Here is a 26,404-nt window from a genome sequence, read left to right as displayed (position 1 = left end):
AGACTAAATCACAGCACATGGCTTGCACTCCAAGGATTTGAGTCAAGAAAGAGCAAACCTCCGGGTTGAAGGAGGCTGTGCTGGCGCAAATGCATGAAAACGCAGTCGCAGTTCGCGATCTCCCCATTTCCGCCCAAAGCCGTAATCACGTGCCTCTTATCTAATCGATAAGGGTTTTTTTTTCTTGCGATCGCCAGGTTGAAAAGCTGAAGCGCAACTTGGGATCGTTCTTGACTCGCCTCGATTACAAATGGCACCCAAGCGGCCTTCTTCCTCACGGGCGTGGGATGGACTCACGCCATCATTGTCGCAATGGAACCTGGACGCTGTGGCCTCGATGGGCTTCACGCGCATGACTCCAGTCCAGGCTTCGGCCATCCCTCTGTTTATGGCGCACAAGGACGTGGTCGTGGAAGCAGTGACCGGCAGTGGGAAGACGCTGTCCTTCCTAGTTCCTATTGTAGAGAAGCTTTTGCGCCTTGAAGACCCGATCAAGAAGCATCATATTGGAGCCATTATTATCTCGCCGACACGGTATGTTATACCCCGATTGATTACTATTGAAATCCCATCGCTGATGTTCTATACAGAGAGTTGGCATCACAAATCTATCAAGTTCTTCTGTCTTTGCTCGAATTTCATCCCCCGTCGGCTGCAGCCATTCATCCTCCCGAGGGCGATGCGCCTCGTCCGAAGTCTTCCTCGTCGGTCCTGAAAGTCGTCCCACAACTCCTCTTGGGTGGTTCCACATCCCCTGCAGAAGATTTAAGCACATTCCTCAAGCGATCCCCAAATGTACTAGTTTCTACCCCTGGAAGATTGTTGGAATTGCTTTCATCGCCCCATGTTCACTGCCCGCAATCATCGTTTGAAATGCTAGTATTGGATGAGGCCGATAGGCTTCTGGACCTTGGGTTCAAGGAAGACCTGCAAAGAATCCTGCGCCACCTCCCTAAGCAACGGAGGACAGGTCTTTTCAGTGCCAGTATCAGTGAAGCTGTTGATCAGATCGTCCGTGTGGGCCTCCGGAATCCCGTCAAAATCGCCGTCAAGGTCAAGGGCGGTGCTGGGGCCGAAGACAAACGTACCCCGGCTAGGTATGTTTTCAAAATCCCCCTTGAGACCCTCGCAGATTCGGTTCTAACCCCAATGCAGTCTGCAAATGACCTACCTGACAACGCCTCCGGCACATAAGTTCTCCATCCTGAAACGAATTCTGACCTCCGTCCAACCTACGCCTCAAAAAACCATATTTTTTGTGTCAACATGCTCCAGCGTTGACTATCTTACCCTCATATTACCTATTATTCTAGGAGATGGATACCTTCTTGTCCCTCTTCACGGGAAACATCCCGCCAACGCCCGCCAGAAAAACTTCACCCGCTTCACTACCTCCACTACCCCTTCCATTCTCCTAACTACCGATGTCGCCTCCCGAGGGCTGGATATTCCATCTGTCGATCTAGTGGTGCAGATTGATCCTCCATCCGATCCGAAAACGTTTATCCACCGTTGTGGTCGTGCTGGGCGTGCTGGGCGCAGGGGCCTCAGTATCGTCCTTCTCCACCCCGGCCGCGAAGAAGACTATGTCTCGTTTTTGGAAGTGCGCAAGACGCCTGTGGCGCCCTTCACCCTCACGGATCCCACCAGTGATAAGGACGCCGCCGCTGCAACTCAACTAGTACGCAACACTATTCTGAAAGATCGTGCTCTCCATGATAAGGGCCAGAAGGCTTTTGTCAGCTGGCTTCGTAGCTACAGCAAGCATCAAGCAGCTAGCATTTTCCGTGTTCCTGACTTGGATTGGGAGGCTCTCGGCAAAGCATGGGGTCTTCTCAAACTTCCCAAGATGCCAGAACTTCGCACCTTCACCGGAGACAAAATGCTGGGTGTCAGCATCGAATGGGATACCTATGTCTACAAGGATAAACAGCGCGAGAAACGGCGCCAAGAAGTCATGGAAGAGTATGCACAAGGAGGCGGCAATCAGGAGCAGGATGCGCGGAAACGCCACGCGACCGAGAATGCCTCCTGGAGCCAGAACGTGGAGAGCCGAGAGAAGAAGCTCAAGCGCAAGGAGTTCAAGAAAGCACGCAAGGAACAGGAGAGATGGGAGCAGCTGCCAGAGCTAGAGAAGCAACAGTACCTTGAGACGCAGCGGATGGTCGAGGAAATTCGTCTCAAAAATGAGCAGCAACGGTTATTACTGACTGCTGCCAATGCGGAAGCCTCGAAAAATGCAGGTGGTGGTGATGAATTTCAGGGGTTTGATTAGTTCCATTTCGGCCTCCCAAAATCATCATGAGTACATTCAGTTCGGAAAGTTAATGATAGCCTTATTCTTCTGAAACCTACCTATATGGAGGTAAATTGTCTTTCTTCGGTGGCACGTAGGCCCTCTCTGAATGGACGAGGCTCAAGTCCAACTTACTCCAACCACTAGACTGTTCGGTTTTTGTGCAACGAGATAAGAATACGATATTTTGTAAAATTGATTGCAGTTGACAAAACGATACAAACAAAACCTTCCTGAAATTTGGCCACATGCTAAATGCAAAACTGCAATCGAATCTTTCAGGGCGATCATCAGTCATCAAAGTCAACTCGATAATGTGAATGCGGTTGATGGTGCAGTGGCCAGGTGGGCCAATATTGAACAAGATGAAATCGCACCCATCACAGCTCCGCAACAAACTCATCAGGGTTCTCTTGGTAAGCCTTAAACAAGGTTTCGAAATATCTCACGGCTTCGCCTGCTTTCGGTTCTTTCCAGTTTTCTTCCACAATTCTCGCAGCCTCTGGGCATACACCTAAGGCTTCGGCAAGACTTCTGCGCGGCGGCCACTTGAGCTGGCTGAAGTCTCCATTTGGTAAAGCCCGGGAGAGCCAACCAACATCATCAGCAGTCCCTTTCAGAGCCTCGTTGATTGCATCTTTCACGGCTGCTCCGGTGGGGTCGATCGCGGCGGGGTTCGAAGGTGGGTTCGAAGGTTTCACGGCAGGCGGGGGGTTCCAGGATGGGTCTCGCCGCCTGTATACAAGTCAGACAACACACATAAAATCAATTAAAACAACAAATATTTCAAAGAAAGCGAGGAAATGGAGAAATATTTTGTTTTGAGGGGGGGTCAACTGACGGGAATTTGGATCGAGCATCCGGGAGTTGTCAAACAGTCCACATGTGGGTCGATGTACAGTTGAATTCGGATCAGTGGTCACAGCTGGGGTCATGGCTGAAGTCGCGTCTAAGTTCGCAACGAAAGATGAGCCATCAACAGACATGGGGTCTGAAAGATAAGGGATGGTGCTAGTAGACACACCATTGAAAGACGGCGAAGAACCGACAGCGGACGGCGTCGAAGCATTGCTGATCGGGAAACGAGTAGATTCGCGGAGGCGGCTTGGGGTCTTCGGCTTGAACTGTTCTGCCTTGTTGCGAGCACGGGTCAAGGGGGAGGGGCCTTCGATATCATCGGCGTCGGTGTCGGTGTCGGTGTCGGCATCATGGGTCGCGGCGGTGTCTTGATTTGATCTGTCAGCAACTGCAGCGGAAGCTGAAGGATTTGGTGAAATATCCATGGCATCCGGGGACAAAGGATAAGCAGCACGGGATCCAACTGGGCCATTCGACTCTTCTTCATCGCCCCCTGCATCTTCTGGTTCTGCGTCATTTCGTCTGAACCCGGGGCGCCGCTGAGGTAGCGATGGGGTTGAGGAGGAATCAGGAACAGGTCGTGCAGGAGGGGAAGAAGGAGGAGATGCAGAACACGAGGAAGACGAGGAAGACGAGGAAGAAGAGCACGGGTTTGGAGCCTCGAATGTCCCAGTTGGAACTCGTTTGAATCCGGGGCGCCGCTGAGCAGGAAATGTTGGGGGTGAAGGGGGAGGAGAAGTAGCAGTCAAATACGCCTCAGTGAATGCCTGGACTGTCGAATAACGAGGCGGCTCGGAATGGACAGGAAGAACACCAGGAACATAGGGGACAGGAGCATCAGAATCACGAGTGTACGGATTCTCTTCCCTGGAGATTTGACGAGATCTCTCCGCAGCTGCTTTGGCTTTTCGCTGCCGGAGGCGAGCAGCTGCATCATGGAAATTGGAAAGGTAGGGTTCATAGGATTCTGGCGTGTTTATAACAAGTTCGGGATGATAATCCGTGGGAGTCATTCTCCAGCTTCCTTGGGTGCTCATATCGACATTGGGGAGTTGGCCGCGCCTGACAAAGGAACCATTGATAAACATACCGAGAGGCCCACGATCTGATTCTGATACCTGGGTATTTGAAGGATATTGGAGTTCCGAGATGTTCTGAGAACGAGACGCTGAGTTGTTTTGAGCAGCCGGTCGCGATTCTTGGTTAGTTTGAGGTAGCGAAGTCGGAGCTTTGGGGGTTTGAGAAATTTGAGACGAGTCGGGGTCAGTTAGCAATCCGCTGGACTCGATTGGGGACAAATCAGGGGGCATAAAAGTGCCTCGTCTGTTTGGAATGAACCCAGGGCTGCGATGGGGAGGTAGAGTGTCGCGGGAAGTTCCAGGGGTCTGACGGCGAACAGGTTGCCGGATACGTTGCTTCTGCTGGGGGATTTCATCAACGCGGCGTTTCTTAGCAGGAGGGGCGTTTTCTTCAGCATCTTTCTTGGCTTTCTCGGCGGCTAACTCTTCGGCTTTTTCCACTTGTGCCTTGAGTACTTTCCATTCCTCAGGTGTGAAATCGTCCTCACTGATAGCAAGTTCATCTTCGTCAAGACCAAAGCCTCGATTCCGTTTGCGTGGATTGAGTTGATTCGCATTCAAATTCGAGGTTGCTGCAGCCCGCTCGGTCTCATTTCCTGCCATCCACTTGGCTGGAGTGGGCTTGCCCGGGTCAATCTCGGCGGCTGGAATGATTGAAGGGACTTCGTTCCTCGGATCTCCCTGGTCTGCCGTGGCAATCTGAGAGGCCAATGCTCCGCCGAGATGAGCGGGCAAATTCTCAGTATTTGGTTTGGTTGTAGCCCGCTCGAAGCAGCTAGCCAGAAGCTCTGGACTGTAGCGAGGTGGAGAGAAAGAATATGTTGGACGAGGTGCTGCGAGCGCAGCCGCCGCCGCGGCCCTCCTGGCTGCTGTTTCTTCACGGTTTTTGGCCTCGCGTTTCTTTTTTCAGCTTCCAAACGGGTCGCTCTTCGACGCTGAACAAATTGATGCTGAGTCTCCTGGCTGTGAGATATATCGGTACCGCCAGTAGTCTCCCCAGGACCAACCAGAGTGTGCGAGTCCACAAATGACCTGGTATGACGCCGTGGACGGGAGATTGGACGATGTTGGACATCCATTCTCCGGGCTGTTTCCACGGATGGAGATTTAAGTGCGTTGGTCCCCGCTGATGGCGCACTTGGGACAAGAGACGGGACAGGGATAGTGGATGAAGTAACTTCAGCAGGCGAAACAGGAACACTAAGCGAAGGGGTGGCAGCTGGAATGGCTTCAGCAGGCGAAGCAGGTGCGGTGGATGCAGCGTATGCAGGATCTGCTGCAGCCAGCGTCAGATTTGGTTTGAAGTAATTAGTATAAGGGACTTACCCGAGTCAGTCTCGTTGTCCTGCTGAGTAGAAAATCGGCCTCTAAGAACTGTCCATCTTCTGGAAACACTATTGAAAATCCACCTGCTCCAGCCTGGGGAAACATCAGCGCGGGCAGCGGGGGCGGTCATAGGGGCCACAGGAGTGGCAGGCGCAGCTCTCTCGGGAGTCAATGGAACAGGAGTCGCGGGAACAGGAGTCGCGGGTGGGTGATCAACAAAGTCGTACGTGTCCTCGGGAGGGGTTTCTTCGCCGGAGTCATTCTGTAGGCCAGCCAAGAGCTGTGGGAGACGATACAAGGTCCGACCAAAACTGCCACGACTCTCGGTGCGACGAGAATTAGACCGATCCGCGTAAGAAGTGCGGGAACGGTGGATAGGTGAAGCCTGTTGAGGGCGCAGCACACGAGACTGCTCGGAGGACGTGGAAGGTGATGCTCCGGCACCGCGGCGGACACGGCGGGTAGACGCAGTCAGGGTTGACCGCACTGCGCAAATGGAAATCAGCTCAATGTCGTTCAAGGCGGATTCCGACGGGCCCATGTTCGGGGTCAACACGGGAAGGTCCAAGGGCCATCCAACTGCGACTGCAGTGATGGGAACAAAGGGGACGACAATGGGAGCACCATGGCTGTGGGTGCAGAGCTGGTAAAGACTTCGCAAGTGGGCCATCAGCCACCATCGGGGGTGGTTACAAGAGTCCGCAGATGAGGTGGACATAGTTGAACCAGAAGAATTGGTCAAGGTCGAAATCGCAGACATGACAGACGGTGGACCGAAGGAATAGAAAGACGCATGGGAGGAACACAGAGAATAGAAAGAGTTAGGCGACTCACAACCTCCAGCAGTTGAAGTTATCAACTCAAGGTCACCGGTCTCGACAGAAGGAAGGACGGTGACAGGGATCTCGACGGCCGGCTTCGCGAGAGCAGAGACAACGGCGTCCTGCATCTCGGTGTCTGGACGGCTCTGTTCGGTCGCATACTTGTCAGCGTTCGGTTCATCAGATGCGCATTGAGACTCAGAAGCCTCAACACCGTGCATCTGGTCGACTTCGGGTTCGTCGACATTGGTTCTGTAGGGTGTATCTTGCTTTTGGCATGAGCCAAGAGCAACATTGGGAGACTCCACCTTCACATTCGTTGTCTGGGTCAGGGCACCCGAGGTGACAGTTTCTTCGGGGTGGTCGCCGGCGTCAGCACCCTCCAGCTGCTGCTGGGGGTCGGGGGAGGGGGAGGGGGAGGAACGACGTGTCGCCTTCTGTGATGAACAATTAGCCAGGAGCTTTGCACTAATTCTCCTGGAGACTTGCCTTCTTGCCGCGGGTGGAGGTCTTGCCACGGGTCTTGCGAGTCTTGGGAGCCTGCTTGAACTCCGCAGCGTCGGTAGGCTGCGACTCGCTGACAGACTGAGCAGTCTCAGCCTCCTGCGGTTGAGCAGATGCAGAGCGCGTCGCTCGACGACGACGGGGAGCCGGGTCCGGCAGCCCCTGGGCGTTGTTGGGTGAGTCGGGGGCGTATGGCTGTGAGCGGAGGCGCGGCGCCATGGTGACGACACCTCGGCGAAAAGCCGGAAAGGGAGAGGTTGGAAAGGTATGAGAATGCAAGCACGTAACTGAATGCGAGGGTGCTAGGAGAATATCCTCAAAAGCAGATGAACGGACAATGATCGGGGGTAAAGAGAGGAGAGGAAGAGAAGAAGAGAAGGAAGATGAGCCGTGGTGGTTGTTTATATCCCCCACGACGTGCCGTGACGGCAACGTGTAAACCTAAATTAGGCAGGCGACAACTTACCTCCTTCTCAAGTAGGGAGAATAGCGTGTCGCTGCCTGCCGTTTGCCCACTTGGGGATCAGTACTGTGACGTGCCAAAAATCATCGTCTCGCGACAGGCAGAATACCTTCAGCTCGTCAGGCGGTGAGACTAAATTATATTAGTGCCTCAGGCATGACTCTATCATTGCAAGCTATCAACTAACTCGGTTAATTGGCCCAATTGGAATGGGTTTCTACAGATCCAATGGAAATTCAGAGGGGTAAGAAACTTCAAACCTGAGGGTTTTGTTAAAGCGAGGTATCAGTAACCGCAGCGGCGGCTCTCAGGACATCGGTGTGCACCCTGATTACCTATGAGCTGTCCGAAACTACAATATAGGGGAAACAATATCGATAAAAGAAACAATGATATTGTACATGGAACATCTACCTCTTTGAAGAAAGAAATGATATACTGTTATAACACAAAGGCTCTAAAGAGCAATCTCGCCTTTCCATGCTGCATCAGACAAACCCAGTGTCTCCATCAGGTTCTGCCATCGGGGGCCCCCTCTTTCCTTCTTGCGGATATACTGAAGGAGTTTTTGCCGCTTATGGACAAGGATTTGGAGGTTACGTTTGTTATGCTTGTCCTTATTGGCGGTTTGTAAATGGCGGGACAAGTTCATGATCTTGACCGTCAGGATGGCGGCCTGCACTTCGGGGGAGCCAGTATCCACTCCAATTCGAGGAACCTTCTCCAAGTGGACAGGGGCGAGTCCATGCGGCACACTGGACGGCTTTGGCGGGAGGAGGGAATCTGTGTTGTGTCGCCCAAATTGCTCGATACACCTCTGCACATTCAGCCGCAGGCGGTCTTTTGTGTTTCCGTTGCTGAGATTAATGATGCGCTGAATCGCATCCTCTGCAATTTGATGCTCCTTTTGGTGCAACTCCGCTGCTTCCTTCTCAAGCTGAGGGTCGGCGGTGTCCCGATCCGGGTTCTGCAGTGGTTCGGTAAGGTCCTTCGCGAACTGCAACGCACTGCCAAGCTCGTCCGACTTCAGGTAATAGTTGAGACCTGAGTCTGATGACGGAGTTTGTGCATTTTGGGTGGCTTGTATCTCCTGGATGAAAGGCGTAGACTTGCTCTCCACGGGGTCGCCGAGCGAGGCTTCCCGTTCCGTCTGGAGAACTTTTTGTCGAGAGAGATTGGCGGCCTTTCGCTGACGCGCTTGCGCGATCATAAAAAAGTCGGATCGCTTCTGGAGCTTGGCTTTCGTAGATGCTGTTCTTAGGGAGGCATTGGTCGCGTGTGGCAGACCGGCTAACGGGGTCTGTCCATAGAATGTGCCTATCCAAATGCCACCGTTAGCATTGGAACACGCAAAGCAAGCCTGACGCTAGATCGTAAAGCCCACAGTACCTGTAATGGCCTTGAAGGAAGGCTGGATTGGAATACGCGGAGGCATAGTGGCCAGCTGGGTTCAATGGCCTCCGGAGAGCGTCTGTGAAGTTCTTCCATCGACCTTTTGGTCGGGAAATCATGCGGCCCGATGGTAACAGACGCTAGTCCAATTCGGGTAGGGAAGGAATGTAATGCCTCAGGCTTGAGACTAACAGTAGCGCCAAGAGATGTTGATTATGTAATCATTGCTGCCCTAGCCCTAATCCTCACAACTCGCAAGCGAAATTCTCCCGAGGCGCGGTGTGAAACATTTCGTGGTTCGATCTCTTCCTTCCATCCTCACGACAAGAGCCAGACGATTGACCTTTCCAACCTCGTCAATTCATCAATCGCCCACCATGGCCCCCTCCCAGCTCCCCCCGGTTTTCAACCCTACCTCGCAGGACATTGAGATGCTCCTTGCCGCTCAGTGCCACCTGGGTTCCAAGAACCTCCAGGTGCACATGGAGCCCTACCTCTGGAAGACCCGTCCCGATGGTATCAACGTCCTCAACATTGGCAAGACCTGGTACGCAAGAAGAACAGGATTATCCCCTGAGAAAATAATGTGCGTTGAAGTCTAATTTGTTTGCGCGATGAAACAGGGAGAAGATCGTCCTGGCCGCCCGTATCATCGCCGCCATCGACAACCCCGCCGATGTCTGTGTCATCTCCGCTCGTCCCTATGGCCAGCGTGCTGTCCTGAAGTTCGCCGCCCACACCGGTGCTACCGCCATTGCCGGTCGTTTCACCCCCGGTAACTTCACCAACTACATCACCCGTTCTTTCAAGGAGCCTCGCCTCATCATTGTGACCGACCCCCGCACCGACTCCCAGGCCATCAAGGAGGCCAGCTACGTCAACATCCCCGTCATTGCCCTCTGCGACACTGACTCCCCTACCGACTTCGTCGATGTTGCCATCCCCACCAACAACAAGGGTCGCCACGCCATCGGTCTCGTCTGGTGGATGCTCGCCCGTGAGATCCTCCGTCTCCGCGGTACCCTGGCCACCCGTGAGACCGAGTGGGACACCGTTGTCGATCTCTACTTCTACCGCGACCCTGAGGCCGAGGAGAACAAGGAGATTGCTGATGAGACCAAGGTCGCCAGCGCCGAGGAGGTCGGCCCCGCTGCTGTGGAGTCTGGCTTCGCCGGTGAGAACTGGGATGCTTCCGCCCCCGGTGCTGGTAACCCCGGCACTGCCTTCGCTGCCGCTACCGCCGCTGTTGGTGCCACCAGCTGGGAGGCCGATGGTGCTGACTGGGCCGCCAGCTCTGCCCCCCAGGGTGGTGAGTGGGCCGCTGAGTCTCAGCCCGCTACTGGCGAGGCCAAGTGGTAAATGCCATAGTCGTGACGGCGAGGATGGGCGTTGAGAGGGGGGAAGTATGATCCTAACCCAAAAAGCCATGGCGATCCGCGGGATGATTGTGACGATCTCCTGTGTCCCTGGGGGACACAGGAGCCGAAGAACAATGCTCTTGTTTGTTTTTTTCACCTTCGAGTCCATTGACCACAATGGAAATAACACCATCTCCCGAAAAATCCCTTGACGTGTCTATCCTAGTTTCTGTCAAATGTCCAAAAAGAAAAGCAAGAAACTGAAAAAAAGCAGAAGAAAACGAGCTTTCACCGGGAACCCTCAAATCCTTTTGCATCAGTGCTCTCAATTTTTTTACTTATCAGCACACTCTTCTTTGATTTCCATGTTTTGTTGAACCGGGGAGGAATTGCGACGTCAATCATTGACCTGGCGCTTATGAGGGAAAGAGATCCAGTTGCGTTTTGTGACTGGGGGAAAGCCCTGTGCTGTCAATCAAACAAGGCGGACTTAACCGTTGCCTTGGTTTCTCCCTGTTTGTATATTCTAGTAATCGGAAGAAGGTTATGCTCGGTATTTCTTGTGGCCATGTAGAACAAGTCCCTATAGGCAAGTCTAGGAACTTAGTGTCCTATCAAAAGGTAATCAAGAGTGCCTAGCTAGTCCCAAGGCCCTGGGTCAACTACCACTATCAATCGTTCGGGCTAAGAGTTACCTGGTAGATATTACCCAAGCGGAGAAAAGACTCAAACTAAAGACGAGTCTTGCATGATATTGTTCCTACTTCCTCGGTGTACCTGAAACATGTCGAACTTATCTGGGGTGGTAAGCGATTTCCCCTTGGGAGACGGTTGGTCATCGCTACCTGCTGTTTCTGAACTTACATTTGCATAGAAATTCTGCATTTCCAGAACCCAGTTTCGTGGCCAGTTCCTCGATTGGTTCAAGATCATTAATGCATAGGAAGCATGTCAGAGAATACTACAACCAGCAGCACTTTGTCCACCTTTGTCAGTAGTTGTCATGCCCGCAAGCCTCGCCAAGTCCTCAAACGTCTCCGCAAGCAGTTCGCCCGTTACAGCCGAGCACTCAGCATATCCGTCGCAGCGAAGCTCTTGCGCAATGCGATAAGTCTACGGAACAGTCAATTAGGGTTCGGATTTTCTCTGAAATTGTCTGCACGTACCTCTTGCGGGTAGATAATCCCCTCGCCTTCTCTTCTGAGGTCTCGTTTCAAACCAAGCATCATGACAGGAATGTGCTCCCCATGGCCATGTTGAAAATATCGTATAATATCATTTCGCCACTGCTCAACAGCTTCAGCTCTACTTGAACAGAATAAGTAATTCGAAATCAACCCTTACCCCTTTGAGTCCTGCTAGTGTCTCTCGATTTGAAATGTCGAATGCGATAACGACGACATCAGGATGGAGACTTGTCCAATGCTGATTAGGATTTGAAGTATCATATAGCTCCAATGTGAACTTCCTCTTTGAAAATCGTATATCGTAAATGAATGGTTGATCACTATCCCGCAGGATATCGAAATGAGTATCCGGTGGAGTGCTACCTTGTGATGGTATAGGCCGCTTGCCACTCTTCAGGCGCCTGCACAAGCGTCAATCTCCATCCTCGGGACATTTCCCTCAATCTCTAGTAGTGGTACGGGATAGGTAGTGGCTCCTGAATTGGAGGTGTGAAGGTTCTAGACTCACGACAAAAAGGTGGACTTGCCACAACCGGGGTCCCCCAAGAGCAGCATCGTGACCGTTTTTTCGGTCTCAGGGGCCTCTGATTCACTCATTCTGCTGATTACTTCTCATAATAATCCTCTTCAAATGATTAGCATCTTCGCCGCGTTCGTGGAGGCAAAAGTGGTGTTAAGAGGCGCGTGGATAAGGTTGGTCACTGAGCGGAGAAGGTAGTTGGATAAGCTTATTGGATTTACACCGAGATAAATTCAGCACACGATGATTATTCCCCTCAGGTTAAAGTCACGCTGGTTAGGATTTGCGTAAGAAATATATCCTCATAGATCTACTTGGGCTTGGAATAGCCATATATTCTCCAGATACAATAGATTAGTGTCACAACCCTTCACGCCATGAAGATTTATTGCCATTTGACAGTACAGTACCTGGTATATTACGTAAAATACAAACTGCTCCGCGGACTTCAAATTTCTACCGTCTTCAAATTAGCTCGCCTTAGCACGGGGTGGATTCAATCTCGCATTCACTCTCCGGTGGCATGTGGAGGCCACAATCAAGGTCCATTCTACTAAGGTTGCTTCGAACCCACACCATCAAACAGCAAACGTGTTTCCTGAACGATCGCTGCTCACCAACGCCACAAAACATGACGGGCACCAGCGATGACGGGAGCCCCGACTACACGACCTGGAGCAATTCCAGCCTGATCGAGCGCATCACGGAACTCGAGCGCCAGCTGCACTCGCAGACCACACAGTACACAGCACCGGCGTCCGCTATCGGCGAAGCAGTACCCCGCGCACCCATCGCTACTGATGTTAGTGAACCTGCGATTCCTCTCGCCGAGACAGACACCAACCCCTCGAAGAAGAGGCGGGCACACTCTCCGGAAGGCGATATCTGCCATGCACCTGCGCCCTCACGTCCCACTAAGGAGTATCGTGAATTTGATGCGTCGAAATACCACACCCGGTTCATTGCCCTCAAATTCGCCTACTTGGGTCAACGGTACAATGGACTAGAACATACGAACGGGAACACCACGCCGCTTCCTACGATCGAAGAGACACTGTGGAAGGCGCTGCGCCGGACACGATTGATTCTTCCTGAGACTTCATCTCCGGCTGACGAACCGAATGATGCTGGGCCGAGGGAGCAGCGGCCCTACTCCATTCACTGGGATGGGTGCGATTACTCGAAAGCCGGGAGAACGGACCGCGGCGTGAGTGCATTTGGACAAGTTATTGGTCTAAGGGTTCGCAGTATGCGGCCTCAGCCGAAACCCAAGGCTTCTACCGAGAATCATGATCTACAAGATGGCAATGCTATGCAGGTCGAGGAACCGGCTGCAGACAAGGACTGGGATGATATCGCGGATGAAATCTCCTACATACAAGTCCTGAACAGAGTACTTCCAGAGGATATTCGTGTTCTCGCTTGGTGCCCACACCCTCCGGAGGGGTTTGATGCCCGTTTCTCCTGCCGCGAACGCCGCTATCGATACTTTTTCACCCAGCCCGCGTTCTCTCCCACTCCTGGCGCGTTTGGCTTTGAGAATCGCACAGGAAGTGGAAAAGGTGAGCGTACCAAGTATCGCGAGGGTTGGCTGGATATCGACGCTATGCGCGAAGCTGCCAAGCACTTTGAGGGTACTCATGACTTCCGAAACTTCTGCAAATTGGACACAAGCAAGCAGATTGAGAACTTTGAACGAGTAATTTTCCACTCTGATATCCAACTCGTCAACCCGAAAACAAACCCTGTGGGCTATGTCGGCCAAACTGGATTTCAAATAACAGAGGACTTCGAAGCGGATGTGGATATGTTTTCCGCGGAGAAGCCCAATCCCACTATTCCACAGGTGTACTCCTTCGATCTATATGGATCTGCCTTCTTGTGGCACCAGGTTCGGCACATGGTGGCCATCCTCTTCTTGGTCGGTCAAGGGCTCGAGTCTCCGTCCATAGTTCCCGAGCTATTGGATGTTGCCAAGAATCCCCGAAAACCAGCATACGATATGGCTTCCGATGCGCCTCTAGTGCTGTGGGACACCATCTTCCCAGACGAGAGCACTGGCAGCCGGGAAGACGCCCTGGACTGGGTTTATGTTGGCGATCCCCGCCTGAACAAGAGCCGTAGTGCCAAGGGCGATAGCAAGTACGGTATGAAGGGTGTCGCTGAGAGCCTATGGGCGGTCTGGAGACAACGCAAGATGGATGAGATCTTGGCTGGAGCGCTGCTGGATTTGGCCGTCAGTCAGGGTGATCAGAGCCTGGTACAGGACATGGAGGGTAAGCAGGGCACTAGCAAGAAACAGAGCAGAGGCGTCAAGATCTGGCTGGGGGCGGACGAAGCTCGTATCGGTGGAAAATATGTCCCCGTCATGAAAAAAGCCAAGACGGAGGCTGTGGAGGTTCGCAATGCTAAGTGGCTTGCGGCCAAGCAGCGCAAAGAGGCTAACAAGGAGGCCGAGGCGAAGAAAGACGAGACATAGAGATGCATATAATTACACTCACCAATTGAACCTTGTGTCATATCAAGAGTCAAAAGCATCAGGCAGTAGTCTAATTTTTCTTGTCTTCTCGATGATCTCCCGCTTGAACAGAGGCGTTCAGGGTGATTATTGATCCATATTCTTTGCAAGGAATGCCGCCATATATCTTGGTGCATCATGACTTCGCATCGTAGAGACAACGTCGGGAGCCTCTCCAGACTTCCTCTAAAATCTCCCGTTTTGGAAGCAGTTGCTGAATCAAAATCCATGTTAACGCAGAACGGATGCTGGTCGAGGGACAACTGACTGGGAAGACCACCAAAACATCGGGCTCTCCCTCCACAATGACAGCAAGGTAGAACCGGACCTCAAATCCCTTAAAAGCCTCATGGATCACAATGTCTTGGATTTGTGTTGTAGGAATGAATCTTGTCGCAGCCGTAGAAAGATAGGTGGAGGACGACGTTGAGGTCTGGATTCCAAAGCCTCGGATGACTAGGAGCGATTCCTCTGCCAAGCTGTTAGATAGTGTACAAACTTCAGCACACCATAAATGAGCCGCCCTTACCGGTATAGCTCCTCCTGAAAACTCCATAGACAACCAATGCGCATAACACGGTAATCACCCACGGGTTATATGCGTCCACCAAGCCGCAGACATGCAGCCCGAGAGGACTCGACCACACATCTTGCCAAGGTATAATAATGAGCTTCCCCTCCGCAAAGAATTGTCGTCGAAGCCGTGCAATTCCGACCACGATGACGCAGCAGAAGAGGAATGCGCGCAGGAGAATCTGGAAGCCAAAGAGGATCTTCGCGGGGGATTTGGATCGCCGCGGCGTATTGGAGACGGTAAAGCTGACGGTCGTCGGAGAAGGCCGCTGGACTGTAAGGCGGCCCGGCATTGTTGGAGCCCGGGGGTTTAAGGGGTGTAATATGACCCGAAATGCCCTGGAGAGTCGATGAACGCTGTAAGTGAACACTGCCCCCCAGCTTCCGCGCCGCGGAAGAAGCTCACCCCGAACTAAACACACGCTAGTCCATTTTTGGATCGGGCGGAGAAGCACCTGCAAACCCCCATCACGTGTCTCACCGTTGCGGTCCCCGTTGACATCGGGGCTGGACTTTCGGGCACCAACACAATTCCCTCTTTTCTCGACCTCTACAGCATGAGCGATCGAGATCGAAGCCGGTCACCCCGCCGACACGATACCGGTGACCGAGATCGACCGAAGAAGACGGGCGGCTTCCGATGGAAGGAGAAGAGGCGCCACGATGAATCCCGCGGCGATGACCGCAGGTTAGACCGTGGATACAGAGACCGAGGGGACCGCCCACACTCACCACGGAGGGATCGCGATGGCGACGGCCCCGGAGATAGATCCAGAGACAGCGATCGTGACCGCGATCGTGAGCCGCGACGACGCGACGACCGCAACGCACCCCGGGAAGACCGCGAGAAAACAGAGAAGAAGGAGAAGAAAAAGAAACTCGTTGCGCCGCAGTCATCCGAGCCCATGATTGTTGTCCATGTGAACGACCGTCTGGGCACCAAAGCTGCGATCCCCTGTCTGGCCTCGGATCCTATCAGTAAGTCCAGCCCCGGCATCTTATGGAGACTCCTGGCCCAGCCATACTCATACCACCTTCGTTTTCAGAGCTCTTCAAAGCCCAAGTTGCCGCCCGAATCGGTCGTGAACCACACGAGATCCTTCTAAAACGCCAGGGTGAACGTCCTTTTAAGGATCAGTTGACATTGGAGGACTACGGCGTGAGCAACGGAGTACAGCTTGACTTGTGAGCCTCAGCGTTACCCCCATTATGTTCTTTACCATTCGCAATGCTGACTGCTTCTTAGGGAAGTCGGGACTGGCGATTAAGTGAAAGCCAGAGCCCGAATGAATTCAGGGTGTTCGGCGGGACAGTTCGGCGTTTTGAAAAATTCCACGGAACCGGGGCATGGGAGCGTTACGCTTATTTTCTCTCACTCTCTGTCTCTTCAATGTTTACTTTATGTTTTCCTACCTATGGACTATGGACTATATGGACTATGGACTCTGTTGGATAGGGTATCATCCCAAGGTATCTGGATATCCAGCAAAGGATGACTCAGCCAGCAAGTCTTCCACCAATTGAGGTTCCCGGGTAGCGAGATCGCCGTAGGTACCTGAAGTCGCTTGTGCATTTCCGTCGCCGTTTTGCTGCGGGGCAAGCAGGCCGCTTGCACCGATGCCGCAGTGCGAATGCCTGATGACGCCTGAGGCAACGGGCGGCAACCAACCCGAGGCCAAGACCCGGTCCACTCTGCAAAGAGGCTTTTTTTCTATTGCGGGACTCACATGGGTAATTCTTTTTTTCTATGCCATTGCCTGAACTGAAGCCCCCCGATCACCTCGAGTCTTCGCGATGAGGTAGTCGCTCTACTTTCCACTCTTCACCGTCTCCCTCCCCCAGTTGCTCTTCTTGCACTTTGTACCATCCGCCCTGGTCCATCCGTCCCTCCGATCCCTCACACGTCCTCCACACGATCCAGCGCCTTCCCGACACCCTCCATCTCGAATCTCGACCCTCTCGCAATCATTTCGTCAGCAACAGAACGCGCGATGGTCCGCAATCTTGTCGTCATCGGGGGCACCTCCCATCCCCAGTTGACTCAGACCATTTGCGGCGTACTTGGCATTCCCCCAGCCGATGTCCTGCTCTCCAAGTTTGCCGTGGGTGAGACCCGGGTTGAGATCCAAGAGTCTGTTCGTGGAAAGGACGTCTATATCATCCAGTCCGGCGGTGGTAAGGTCAACGACCACCTGCTGGAGCTCCTCATCACAATCTCCGCCTGTAAGACGGCCTCGGCGCGACGAGTGACGGCCGTTCTTCCTCTCTTCCCCTACTCTCGCCAGAGTGACATCCCATACGACAAGGCGGGAGCTCCCCTCGTCAAGTCCTCCGTGCGGGACCGCCCCAACAATGGTTACACTTTTGAGAGCACTCCCTCCACCCCGGGGCCTGGCATGAAAACTGAGGGCCTGGGTTTGCTGAACAGCATGGACAACCTGCAGAAGAGCCTCGCGAAGGCCCAGCTTGAAGAGAGCAATGGCAGTCCGGTAAAACGGCGTCCCGGGAACGGTCTTCCGCGGAGTGACACTGCTGACTCTCTCAAGTCTCTGACCACCAACGGCGTGCCGGAGGACACCGCCAGCAGTGCGTCCACCTCCTCCAAGATCAACTCTTTCCAGCCACGCCCAGGCTACAAGCAGTGGGTCGCACAGGCAGGTACCCTGGTGGCAGACCTGCTCACCTGTGCTGGCGCGGATCACATCATCACCATGGATTTGCACGACCCGCAGTACCAGGGCTACTTCGATATCCCTGTGGACAATCTCTACGGACGTCCTCTTCTGAAGAGCTACATTCAACGCAACATCCCTAACTACAAGCAGGCCGTCATCGTCAGCCCCGATGCAGGTGGTGCTAAGCGCGCCACGGCCATTGCCGACTCCATGGGCATGGAGTTCGCCCTTATTCACAAGGTAAGGATTGGCTCTCGATCCCTCTGATATCCAGCGACATTCACCTGACTATCTATGCAGGAGCGCCGGCCCACAAAAATTACAGACCGCCAGAATGCCACCATGATGCTGGTGGGTGATGTCCGTGACCGGACAACCATTCTCATTGACGATCTGGCGGACACATCCAACACAATTACCCGGGCGGCGAAGCTCCTAAAGAAGGAAGGTGCCTCCAAGGTGTACGCCTTGGTGACCCACGGCATTCTGAGCGGCGATGCCATCGAGCGCATCAACGCCAGCTCCCTCGACAAGGTAGTGGTGACCAACAGCGTGGATCAGAGCGACCACCTGCGCCGCTGCCCGAAGCTTGAGGTCCTAGAGGTCGGCCACGTTTTTGCTGAGGTGCGTTACATACGTCCAATCCATTACGCCACTTGAAATTTTTTGCTGACCGCTCAACTCCAGGCCATCCGCCGTGTCCACCACGGTGAAAGTATCAGCGTTCTGTTCCAGTATGATTGATTTCTTACCAATCATTCTTGCATGAAAGACAACAGAAACACCTCAAAAAGAAATGCTGGCTTTTTTTTCCTTTATCCTAACCGGCATGCTCTAAATGAATTTCTTTGGATCTACAGGCGTTGTCTTCGACGCAGAGTCATTTTCCTATCCATCTTTACCACAACTTTGTTCTTATTGTCCCACAACATAGAAACCTTGGTCCCAGTAGACTTGGTGTCCCGAGAGTGCGTTCCTGTATTACTGTGCTTTCGTGTTGCTCTCACTCTCATCCTTGCCCTTGGGTCTGGCTGGCTGCTTTTCCCGAATAATGTTTGAACTAGTTATGTCTAGGGCTCCCTTACTTGCTTTCTGTACATACTACCTAGCTCGAGTATTGACAAACATCTCGATTCGAATTTCAGAAACCGTCCTGGTAGCCTGTAATCCGCCTATCCAGTATCAAGTGCGATTGAACACCTCCACGATGGAACCATCTTCAAAGGGCAATGGGGCTACCTACGGCAAAGAGTGATTGAAATATGCACCGTCATTCTGTTTGACCCGGCAGTGGTTACGACGGGTACATGCAATAATATCGACCGGATAATGTCTAGCGGGGGCTATCCTGTCTCGGCTACCGCCGCTTTTATAAGGGCGCGATAATCAGCCGGAACAACCTTCCAAGGTTGGCTGTTCCAAATCGCATTCCTGGTAACCTTCTTAATTACCAAATTTCCCCATAGAGAATTTTCTACCCCTTGGGATAGAACATGGAATGCTAGTAAACATCTCTATATGGTCTCATTGACTAAAACGATGATCAGCAGTAAGTAGTTCTTTGATACCGCTTACTGCTTCACCTCCCCAAATATATCTCTTGGCCAGCAAATTGAGTAGGCCACGATAGCAAAATGTTTAGGATATTGGGCTTCATCCCATATTTTCTTGAAGGTTCAAAAGCCTTGCTACCTAAAACCAGTGAAATTACATCCAAGATGTTAAGGGGGAGGCTGGAAACTAAAGTAGCTAGTCACAGTGCCACGATGCAAAGTTTTGCGCCCAGCGGTGTTTGATTGGGTGAGCTACAGACCAGTTATTTCTCAATGCTCCCATCAAGATAATAATCTACATTTGGATCTTTTTATTTCAGTGATCTACTTATCCCTATATTTATTTAATAGTAAAGGTCATAGTCGGGTGTAACTGGAATGTAGGGTGGGAATGGTAGACACCACCCTATTCCTGATGGATGGTAATAAGGCTGGACTACATATACATTATAGTGAACTATCTATTCACCTAGGTACCTGAGGGCCCATTATAATGGTTTCGCTGCTCCAACTCTTGCTAACAGCTATGCGCTCCCTATCCACTGCTCTCTGCATTTGTTTCTTTATCTGTCTGTCTTCTGCTGCTACTATCAAGTATGACTGGCACGTAAACTGGATCACTGCCAACCCTGATACACTGCAACCACGGTCAGTAATAGCAGTAAGTGATAAAACCGGATAATTCTAACTGTCTATAGTCCTGTTATTGCTATTAATGGAAAGTGGCCTTCTCCTGCCCTCAGGGGAAAGGTTAACGACACACTCGAAGTAACCGTTCATAATGACCTCGGAAACCAGTCATTATCAATGCACTGGCATGGGATTCATATGACAGGTAACAATAAAGATGATGGAGTTCCCATGGTGACACAATGTCCTGTCACCCCGGGAGCATCATATACATATACCGTTCATGTTTGACTTGTCTCTATCCGGCTTTACGTAAAGACTCCAACATTATTTTTTTTAGCTCGGTCAACCAGGAACTTACTGGTACCACAGTAAGTTCGCTACTCAACCAAATCGCAAGTCCCACTTTACTGATCTGATACATAGGCCATTCCCCGAGCCAATATGTCGATGGTCTTCGTGGTCCCCTCATAGTTGATGATCCCCATTCTCCCTACGCTGCCACATGTGATGCCGAGTTAGTCATGACTGTCTCTGATTGGTACCATGGTAATGTTAATTTACGAAATTTGCGACCTAAATACTAAATGGCCCATAGAACAAGGAGCAACACTGCAACAATACTATCTCTGTATGTCTTCCGGGGCATGAATTCAGCAGTGATTAATAAAATGAACAGCACTACCAGGAAACCCAAACGCTCTTGAGCCAATTCCTGTTTCTGCTCTAATGAATGATCAAGAACAGCCCACCTTTCCCGTCGAAGCGAATAAGACCTATTATCTGAGGATTATTAATATGTCAGGATTCGCGCAATTTTACTTTCATATTGATGGTCATAATATGTCCATTATTGAAGCAGATGGTGTCTATTCTGCTGCTCAGCCTGTTGAAGATCTCTACATTGCAACTGGCCAGCGTTATGGTGTCCTCCTGAAGACAAAACCAACTGCAGACCGGAACTTCGCAATTCTGGGGGCAATGGACCTAACAGGGTTTCCAGGATCTGCACCCCCGCCACCCCACCCAAATGTGACAGGAGCACTTGTTTATAACCGTATGATTCATCATATCTCCCTTGCTATGCATCAAAACTTTGCTCATAACCTTCAGGTCATCTCCCATTTCCTTCAACACCGTCCGTGGAAAGTTTTACGACGTTCGATGACTTGTGCCTGGTTCCTTTTGACCAGATGCCTCTACTCGGACCACCTGATCAACAAATTGTTCTCAACTTGAGTACATTCTCCCAGCTAGTTCCAGGGAACGAGCAAAATCGGTATAGCACAATCTTTTATTCTCTCACTCCTCGCCTCTCTTTCTCCCCCTCTCGATATGGAGTAAATTAGTGTTTTCTGTTGACTGGGATACAGTGCGGGATTTAATAATATCACCTTCATACCACAGAAGGTCCCATCTCTATACACCGCTCTGTCAGGTCAACAGTATGCTCTGAATCCTATGTGAGTTGCCCTTGCCCTCTTATGACAACCTCAGACTGATATCTTTCAATATAACATAGTGTATATGGGAACCATTCGAATCCATTCGTTCTCAAGCCAGTGGTCCTTAAACAAGGTGAAATCGTTGAAATTGTCGTATACAACTTTGGTTAGTGAGGCGATCCATTATCTCCGAGCCCCATCATTGCTACTTCGAGGCCGACATCAGACTAAAAAATTATGAAGATACTGGAATACATCCGATCCACCTTCACGGCCACACTGTTCAACTGGTGGCTCGCACAAATAGCACATGTAGCAATAGTCCCATCCCAATGAGACGTGATACGTGGATGGAACCGCGCTGGAATTCGTCAGACCCGAATCATCCCTCTACCGTGGTCAGGTTCCAAGCAGATAACCCAGGCGTATGGTTTTTCCATTGCCACATGGAGTGGCATTTGGTTGCGGTAAGGATGGTTTTCTTTTGCCTTTTCAGAGAGATCATATTCCTACACCAACTAGCTATCTGCTGAAGCAACATATTTTAGGAAGATGACTGACTCACTCTTGAATTAGGGAATGGATGTTATCTTCGTCGAAGATCCATTGGCGATCCAGAAGGTACAATCTGGTATTCCAACTTCAATGAGGGAAATTTGCGAGAAGCAGAACATACCACTCAAAGGCAATGCGGCTGGAAATTATCCGGATTTTTTGAACCTCACTGGAGAGGTCGATATAGCTCCTATGGAATGCGGGTGTGTTCTTATCTTCCTACGTCTCCAAGGCCACACTTACTATGTTGAGATGAAATGCTGATGATCATATAGGGCTGCTTATCCTCCGTGTATGAAGTAATGGTGAATGTAAATGAATACCAGGGGTAGCTCTTGAGAAGATAGTCTTAGCTTAATGCATTGTTAATCCGCTCTCACTTCTTGTTCTCCGGAGCTATATCCAAGATGGCTCTTTTATCTCAGTATTGGGGCTTGGGGCGCTAAACCTAAAAAGGCAAAACTAACCGGAAAAGGCAATATCCAGGTCCTCAGATCAGGCTCAGGAAGTGAATCAGGTCGATAATCACTAACCAGCTCGGGTTAATCAGGGGCGTACTCAATTCTACTCAGCAAGCAAAAGCGGCGAGAGAGGAAGCACTAGAATGGAAGGAGACCGCCAGGACTTGCCAGACATTATCCGGTATATATGCTCGAACTAAAATTCTTCTAACTCAATTTTTGTCCTCGGTTTCTCATGTGGTATCAAAATACCCCTTTCTTTAGGGCTGTTTCTTAGGCACTGTACCCAGTTGGTGGTTGTTTGCAGACCTACAACACCATTAAAGTGCAACTACCTTTTGCTCTTGTATCTGAGCGCTGCTACACTACCCTCGCAAGATCGATATGTATACCAGGGAGCTGCTCATCTGGTCGATGAATTTTGCTCTTCTATTTCACAAAGAGAGATCACGAAATTGTCCAACGCCTGAGAAAGCAAAAAGCCAAGAAAGCCGAAACCAAGTTTGGCCATCGCCCTAGCCAGGGCAGGTGATGCGCTCACTTTAATACTTCAGAAAGAAACGAACTGGGTACTCAATATAACGAAGTTGGCTGCCCGCAAGAAAAGGAAATGCACACGGCGGTGGAGGGGGTAAGTACAGTAGGAACAAAGGTCATGAGATATCCGAGGCTCTAGAAGACGGAGATGAAGTTGCCAATCCGCTCCTTCTGGTTCTGGGCAATGCACTCCGAGATCCAGGTGACATTCCGGATTTCCTGTTCATTGTTAGCTTGAGAGGTCCTGAAACATGGATTGTGTAGACGAGTGGTCCGTACCTGCTCCTTCAGCTTCATCCACCCATATACCACCGCGGGCGTGAACTGTCGGGTGAACAAAACCTTCGACATCTCCATCTCCTTCTGGTAGAAGAGATCTTCAAGGCTCTTGCCGTCGGCAGGGCCTCCGCCCATGCCACCAAGGCCGCCGCCACCTTGGCTCAGACCCACGGCGTCGAAGAAGTTCTTGTAATCAGCGACGGCACTAACAGCCAAGGCCACACCCTCGACATCCTCAGCACGAGAAAGCATCAAACTACCCTCGGGATAGAGGTTGCCAAACTCGGGGTACAACTTCCTCCGCTCTTGCTTGGAGAGCTCCGTGCCGAAGGAGTTGAGGGTGATGTTGATGGAGCGGCGGTCAGCCTCAAATTGCAGAATCTCCGACATGACTTCCTGGGTCGGACCAGCGAAATCCGGGTGGGAGTTTACAAAGTTATAGAAGTCCTCCAGGTAGTTTTTGTACAGAGTGTTGCGGACGATCTCAATGTTCAGTTCATCCAGATCCTGGTGGCTGAGGCTGCCTTTGAAATACGCGGCGAGGGGGGTCTCGATCAGCACCGAGTTGTACAGCTCCTCGATGTTGGTTGCAACACACAACACCGGAAGAGTCTCGAACCAGCCGAGCGGGTGGCATCGCTCCAGGAGTTCCCGAGTGTCTCGCTCGTGCAGGGTACCGGTGATCAAGAGGGCGATGTTGTCAATCATGTAGCCGTATGTCAAGTACTCGAGAAATTTGGCAGTCGAGCCGACGGACTGGGCGATGAGGTACCGGAATTCAGAGACCATCTTGTCGGTCATCTTGCCTGCGAGGGCAGAGGTGGAGGGGTTCGGGGGGAGAGCGGCAAGAAAGTCGCCGTAGGCTGGGCCCAGCTGCAGCTTCACATCTGTGATGGTAGGTGTCAGACAACATATTGAATGGTCGGGGAACTGCAAATTGTGTACCGTCAATAGTTTCGCATTGTGTCAAGTTGTTGTAGTTCTGGCCGCTCAGAAGGCTGTTCCGATACCCCCGAACAATGCCCTCGACGTAGCTGGGAGAAAATCAGCGCTATGACAACCCAGGATAAATGCAGAGCCACCTACCCGCCATTAACATTAAAAAAGAGGCCCTCCATGTTGCGCGGGGTGGGAAGATGATTTGGGGGAGAACAGCTGTAGCTCCTCGACGCCGTATGCCGGCGGCTCTTACATAATCTGACCACAGCCACGCCTGTGGCTAGTGATTTTGCACTTTTTTCTTCCGTGCAAAATTTCTAGATTTCTCCTCAACGGTGAATGCGTCCACGGTCCACAATCCCCCCTCTCGTCTTTCTTTTCCTTTTCGACCTGGGCCCCCTTGTCCTCTAGCTGAACACCTTTTTCCTCCCCCAAAGCCCACTCGCCGTGGTCGCCAACCATGTCGCTTTTCATCCTCACCGAAACCAGCGCGGGTTATGCCCTGCTGAAGGCCAAGGACAAGAAGCTCTTCAAGCGGGAGAAACTTCCCGAAGATGCTTCCTCTGCCGAGGGTATCTCTAATATGTATGTTTATGATCCCTCTAGCAAGAAAAACCCCTCTGGGGCGGGGATGAAAATCCACGAAGTTGGCGCAAAAAATTTTGTTGCATCCAATGCAGACAACACAGCCATGCTAACTTTGCATGCAGCTTCAAGTTGAAGAACTTCAAGAAGTTCGATAGCGCCGCTACAGCTGTGGAAGAGGCCGCGTCCATCATTGAGGGCAAGGTTACTCCCCTTCTGTCGGAGGTTCTGAAGGATCTCAAGGATGAGAAGAAGGCCTCTCTGGCCGTTGCCGACGTCAAGCTCGGTATGTTTCGCTAATTAAGTCGCAATTGGCCATCCACTGACCTGAATTGCCCTTAGGTAACGCCATTAGCAAGATGCCTGGATTCTCCCTCGAGCTCATCGCTGACTCGAGCACCGCCGATGCCTTCCGTGCCATCCGTGAGCACCTGATCACCCTGATCCCTGGCCTTGCCCCCAGTGATATGTCTGCCATGTCCCTTGGTCTGTCTCACTCTCTCGCCCGTCACAAGCTCAAGTTCTCGCCCGATAAGATCGATACTATGATCGTCCAGGCCATCGGTCTGCTGGATGATCTTGACAAGGAGCTGAACACATATGCTATGCGTGTGAAGGAATGGTACGGCTGGCACTTCCCCGAGCTTGCTAAGATCCTGAACGACAACATTGCCTACGCCAGGCTCGTCCTGACGATGGGCATGCGCACCAACTGGGAGACCGTTGATCTCTCGGAGATTCTGCCCGAGGAGATTGAGGGCGCCGTTAAGTCTGCTGCTGATCGCTCCATGGGTACCGAGATCAGTGAGGAGGATCTGGAGAACATCCAGGCTCTGGCCACTCAGGTTGTTGAGTTCGCTGAGTACCGCCAGCGTCTTGCCAGCTACCTGACCTCCCGTATGAACGCCATTGCTCCCAATCTGACTGCCCTTGTCGGTGACCTCGTTGGTGCCCGCCTCATTGCCCACGCTGGCAGCCTGACCAGCCTTTCTAAGAGCCCCGCCAGTACCATCCAGATCCTGGGTGCCGAGAAGGCTCTCTTCCGTGCCCTTAAGACCAAGCACGACACTCCTAAGTACGGTCTGATCTATCACGCTTCTTTGATTGGCCAGGCCACCGGCCGCAACAAGGGCAAGATGGCCCGTATCCTCGCCGCCAAGGCTGCGCTCGGTATTCGTGTGGATGCTCTGGCTGATTGGGATGAGGATGTCACCGAGGAGGAGAAGGCTGCTCTCGGTACTGAGGCTCGCTTCAACATGGAGCGCAAGCTTGCTGGCATGGAGGGCAAGCCCATGAAGCCCCGCGGTGTTGCCATTGGCCCCAACGGCGCCGCTCAGCCCCAGAAGTTCGACCTGAAGGAGGCCCGCAAGTACAACCCCGACGCGGATGCCCTGGCTAGTGACGAGCCCGCGGAGCCCACATCAGCCAAGAAGTCTAAGAAGGACAAGAAGAAGCTGGTTGAGGACGTCGAGGAGAAGGAAGACGAGGAGATGGCCGATGACGACTCCGATGATGAGGATCAAGTAAATGGTACCGCAGACACTGAGCTCGAGAAGCTTGCGGAGAAGGCTGGTCTCAGCGTTAAGCGGTATCAGCGCAAGCTCGAGCGAGGCGAGATTACCTTCGACGCTGCTGGCAACCCAACAGCAATCAGCAAGAAGGATATGAAGAAGGCCAAGAAGGATGCCAAGAAGGCGAGCAAGGAGGACGGCAAGAAGCGCAAGCGCGATGACGGTGATGACTCCGAGAAGAAGAAGAAGAAGAAGAGCAAGGGCGAGTAAATGGTCCTATTCGTTCAAAAGTTTCGTGCAATGTGATGGATGGCTTTCGCGGATATGTATGATATCACT

General features: G+C 51.9%; 12 protein-coding genes across 12 annotated transcripts; 7 read left to right on the top strand and 5 right to left on the bottom strand.

Annotated features, from left to right (window-relative positions):
- Positions 1-250: 250 nt before the first annotated feature.
- Positions 251-2,275, top strand: spb4 (ATP-dependent RNA helicase SPB4; the record flags this gene model as incomplete). Its single annotated transcript, XM_056682582.1, has 3 exons — positions 251-534; positions 591-1,097; positions 1,156-2,275. The coding sequence occupies 3 exons, from the start codon at positions 251-253 to the stop codon at positions 2,273-2,275; spliced, it is 1,911 nt and encodes a 636-aa protein (XP_056546188.1).
- Positions 2,276-2,676: 401 nt separating this feature from the next.
- N7482_000456 (uncharacterized protein) lies at positions 2,677-7,103 on the bottom strand (the record flags this gene model as incomplete). Its single annotated transcript, XM_056682581.1, has 5 exons — positions 2,677-3,031; positions 3,173-5,102; positions 5,216-5,509; positions 5,560-6,732; positions 6,866-7,103. 5 exons carry the CDS (start codon positions 7,101-7,103, stop codon positions 2,677-2,679), a joined length of 3,990 nt encoding a protein of 1,329 aa, XP_056546187.1.
- Positions 7,104-7,804: 701 nt separating this feature from the next.
- Positions 7,805-8,782, bottom strand: N7482_000455 (mitochondrial 37S ribosomal protein uS15m; the record flags this gene model as incomplete). The annotated part of the gene is made up of 2 exons (XM_056682580.1): positions 7,805-8,664; positions 8,737-8,782. 2 exons carry the CDS (start codon positions 8,780-8,782, stop codon positions 7,805-7,807), a joined length of 906 nt encoding a protein of 301 aa, XP_056546186.1.
- Positions 8,783-9,116: 334 nt separating this feature from the next.
- Positions 9,117-10,098, top strand: rps0 (40S ribosomal protein uS2; the record flags this gene model as incomplete). Its single annotated transcript, XM_056682579.1, has 2 exons — positions 9,117-9,286; positions 9,363-10,098. The coding sequence occupies 2 exons, from the start codon at positions 9,117-9,119 to the stop codon at positions 10,096-10,098; spliced, it is 906 nt and encodes a 301-aa protein (XP_056546185.1).
- A 950-nt stretch (positions 10,099-11,048) lies between these two features.
- On the bottom strand, positions 11,049-11,839 carry N7482_000453 (uncharacterized protein; the record flags this gene model as incomplete). The annotated part of the gene is made up of 4 exons (XM_056682578.1): positions 11,049-11,210; positions 11,264-11,383; positions 11,442-11,685; positions 11,793-11,839. The coding sequence occupies 4 exons, from the start codon at positions 11,837-11,839 to the stop codon at positions 11,049-11,051; spliced, it is 573 nt and encodes a 190-aa protein (XP_056546184.1).
- Positions 11,840-12,435: 596 nt separating this feature from the next.
- N7482_000452 (pseudouridine synthase DEG1) lies at positions 12,436-14,283 on the top strand (the record flags this gene model as incomplete). Its single annotated transcript, XM_056682577.1, has 1 exon — positions 12,436-14,283. The coding sequence occupies one exon, from the start codon at positions 12,436-12,438 to the stop codon at positions 14,281-14,283; it is 1,848 nt and encodes a 615-aa protein (XP_056546183.1).
- A 175-nt stretch (positions 14,284-14,458) lies between these two features.
- N7482_000451 (PIG-H family GPI synthesis protein) lies at positions 14,459-15,188 on the bottom strand (the record flags this gene model as incomplete). The annotated part of the gene is made up of 2 exons (XM_056682576.1): positions 14,459-14,793; positions 14,852-15,188. The coding sequence occupies 2 exons, from the start codon at positions 15,186-15,188 to the stop codon at positions 14,459-14,461; spliced, it is 672 nt and encodes a 223-aa protein (XP_056546182.1).
- A 264-nt stretch (positions 15,189-15,452) lies between these two features.
- On the top strand, positions 15,453-16,001 carry N7482_000450 (ubiquitin-like protein HUB1; the record flags this gene model as incomplete). The annotated part of the gene is made up of 1 exon (XM_056682575.1): positions 15,453-16,001. One exon carries the CDS (start codon positions 15,453-15,455, stop codon positions 15,999-16,001), a length of 549 nt encoding a protein of 182 aa, XP_056546181.1.
- Positions 16,002-16,886: 885 nt separating this feature from the next.
- Positions 16,887-18,230, top strand: N7482_000449 (ribose phosphate diphosphokinase subunit PRS5; the record flags this gene model as incomplete). Its single annotated transcript, XM_056682574.1, has 2 exons — positions 16,887-17,810; positions 17,871-18,230. 2 exons carry the CDS (start codon positions 16,887-16,889, stop codon positions 18,228-18,230), a joined length of 1,284 nt encoding a protein of 427 aa, XP_056546180.1.
- A 1,419-nt stretch (positions 18,231-19,649) lies between these two features.
- On the top strand, positions 19,650-22,017 carry N7482_000448 (uncharacterized protein; the record flags this gene model as incomplete). Its single annotated transcript, XM_056682573.1, has 11 exons — positions 19,650-19,771; positions 19,822-19,891; positions 20,094-20,124; positions 20,180-20,302; positions 20,352-20,384; positions 20,433-20,810; positions 20,867-21,032; positions 21,127-21,216; positions 21,276-21,364; positions 21,574-21,665; positions 21,775-22,017. 11 exons carry the CDS (start codon positions 19,650-19,652, stop codon positions 22,015-22,017), a joined length of 1,437 nt encoding a protein of 478 aa, XP_056546179.1.
- An 869-nt stretch (positions 22,018-22,886) lies between these two features.
- On the bottom strand, positions 22,887-24,148 carry N7482_000447 (H(+)-transporting V0 sector ATPase subunit d; the record flags this gene model as incomplete). Its single annotated transcript, XM_056682572.1, has 4 exons — positions 22,887-22,970; positions 23,031-23,917; positions 23,976-24,064; positions 24,117-24,148. The coding sequence occupies 4 exons, from the start codon at positions 24,146-24,148 to the stop codon at positions 22,887-22,889; spliced, it is 1,092 nt and encodes a 363-aa protein (XP_056546178.1).
- Positions 24,149-24,429: 281 nt separating this feature from the next.
- Positions 24,430-26,335, top strand: nop58 (RNA-processing protein NOP58; the record flags this gene model as incomplete). Its single annotated transcript, XM_056682571.1, has 3 exons — positions 24,430-24,554; positions 24,680-24,840; positions 24,897-26,335. The coding sequence occupies 3 exons, from the start codon at positions 24,430-24,432 to the stop codon at positions 26,333-26,335; spliced, it is 1,725 nt and encodes a 574-aa protein (XP_056546177.1).
- Positions 26,336-26,404: the final 69 nt, after the last annotated feature.

The sequence above is a fragment of the Penicillium canariense genome (genome assembly GCF_028826845.1).
Source record: "Penicillium canariense strain IBT 26290 chromosome Unknown utg000001l_segment0_segment0, whole genome shotgun sequence".
Lineage (NCBI taxonomy): Eukaryota > Fungi > Ascomycota > Eurotiomycetes > Eurotiales > Aspergillaceae > Penicillium > Penicillium canariense.
The sequence above is the reverse complement of the archived record's forward strand: the minus strand, read 5'-3'. Positions and strand labels throughout refer to the sequence as shown.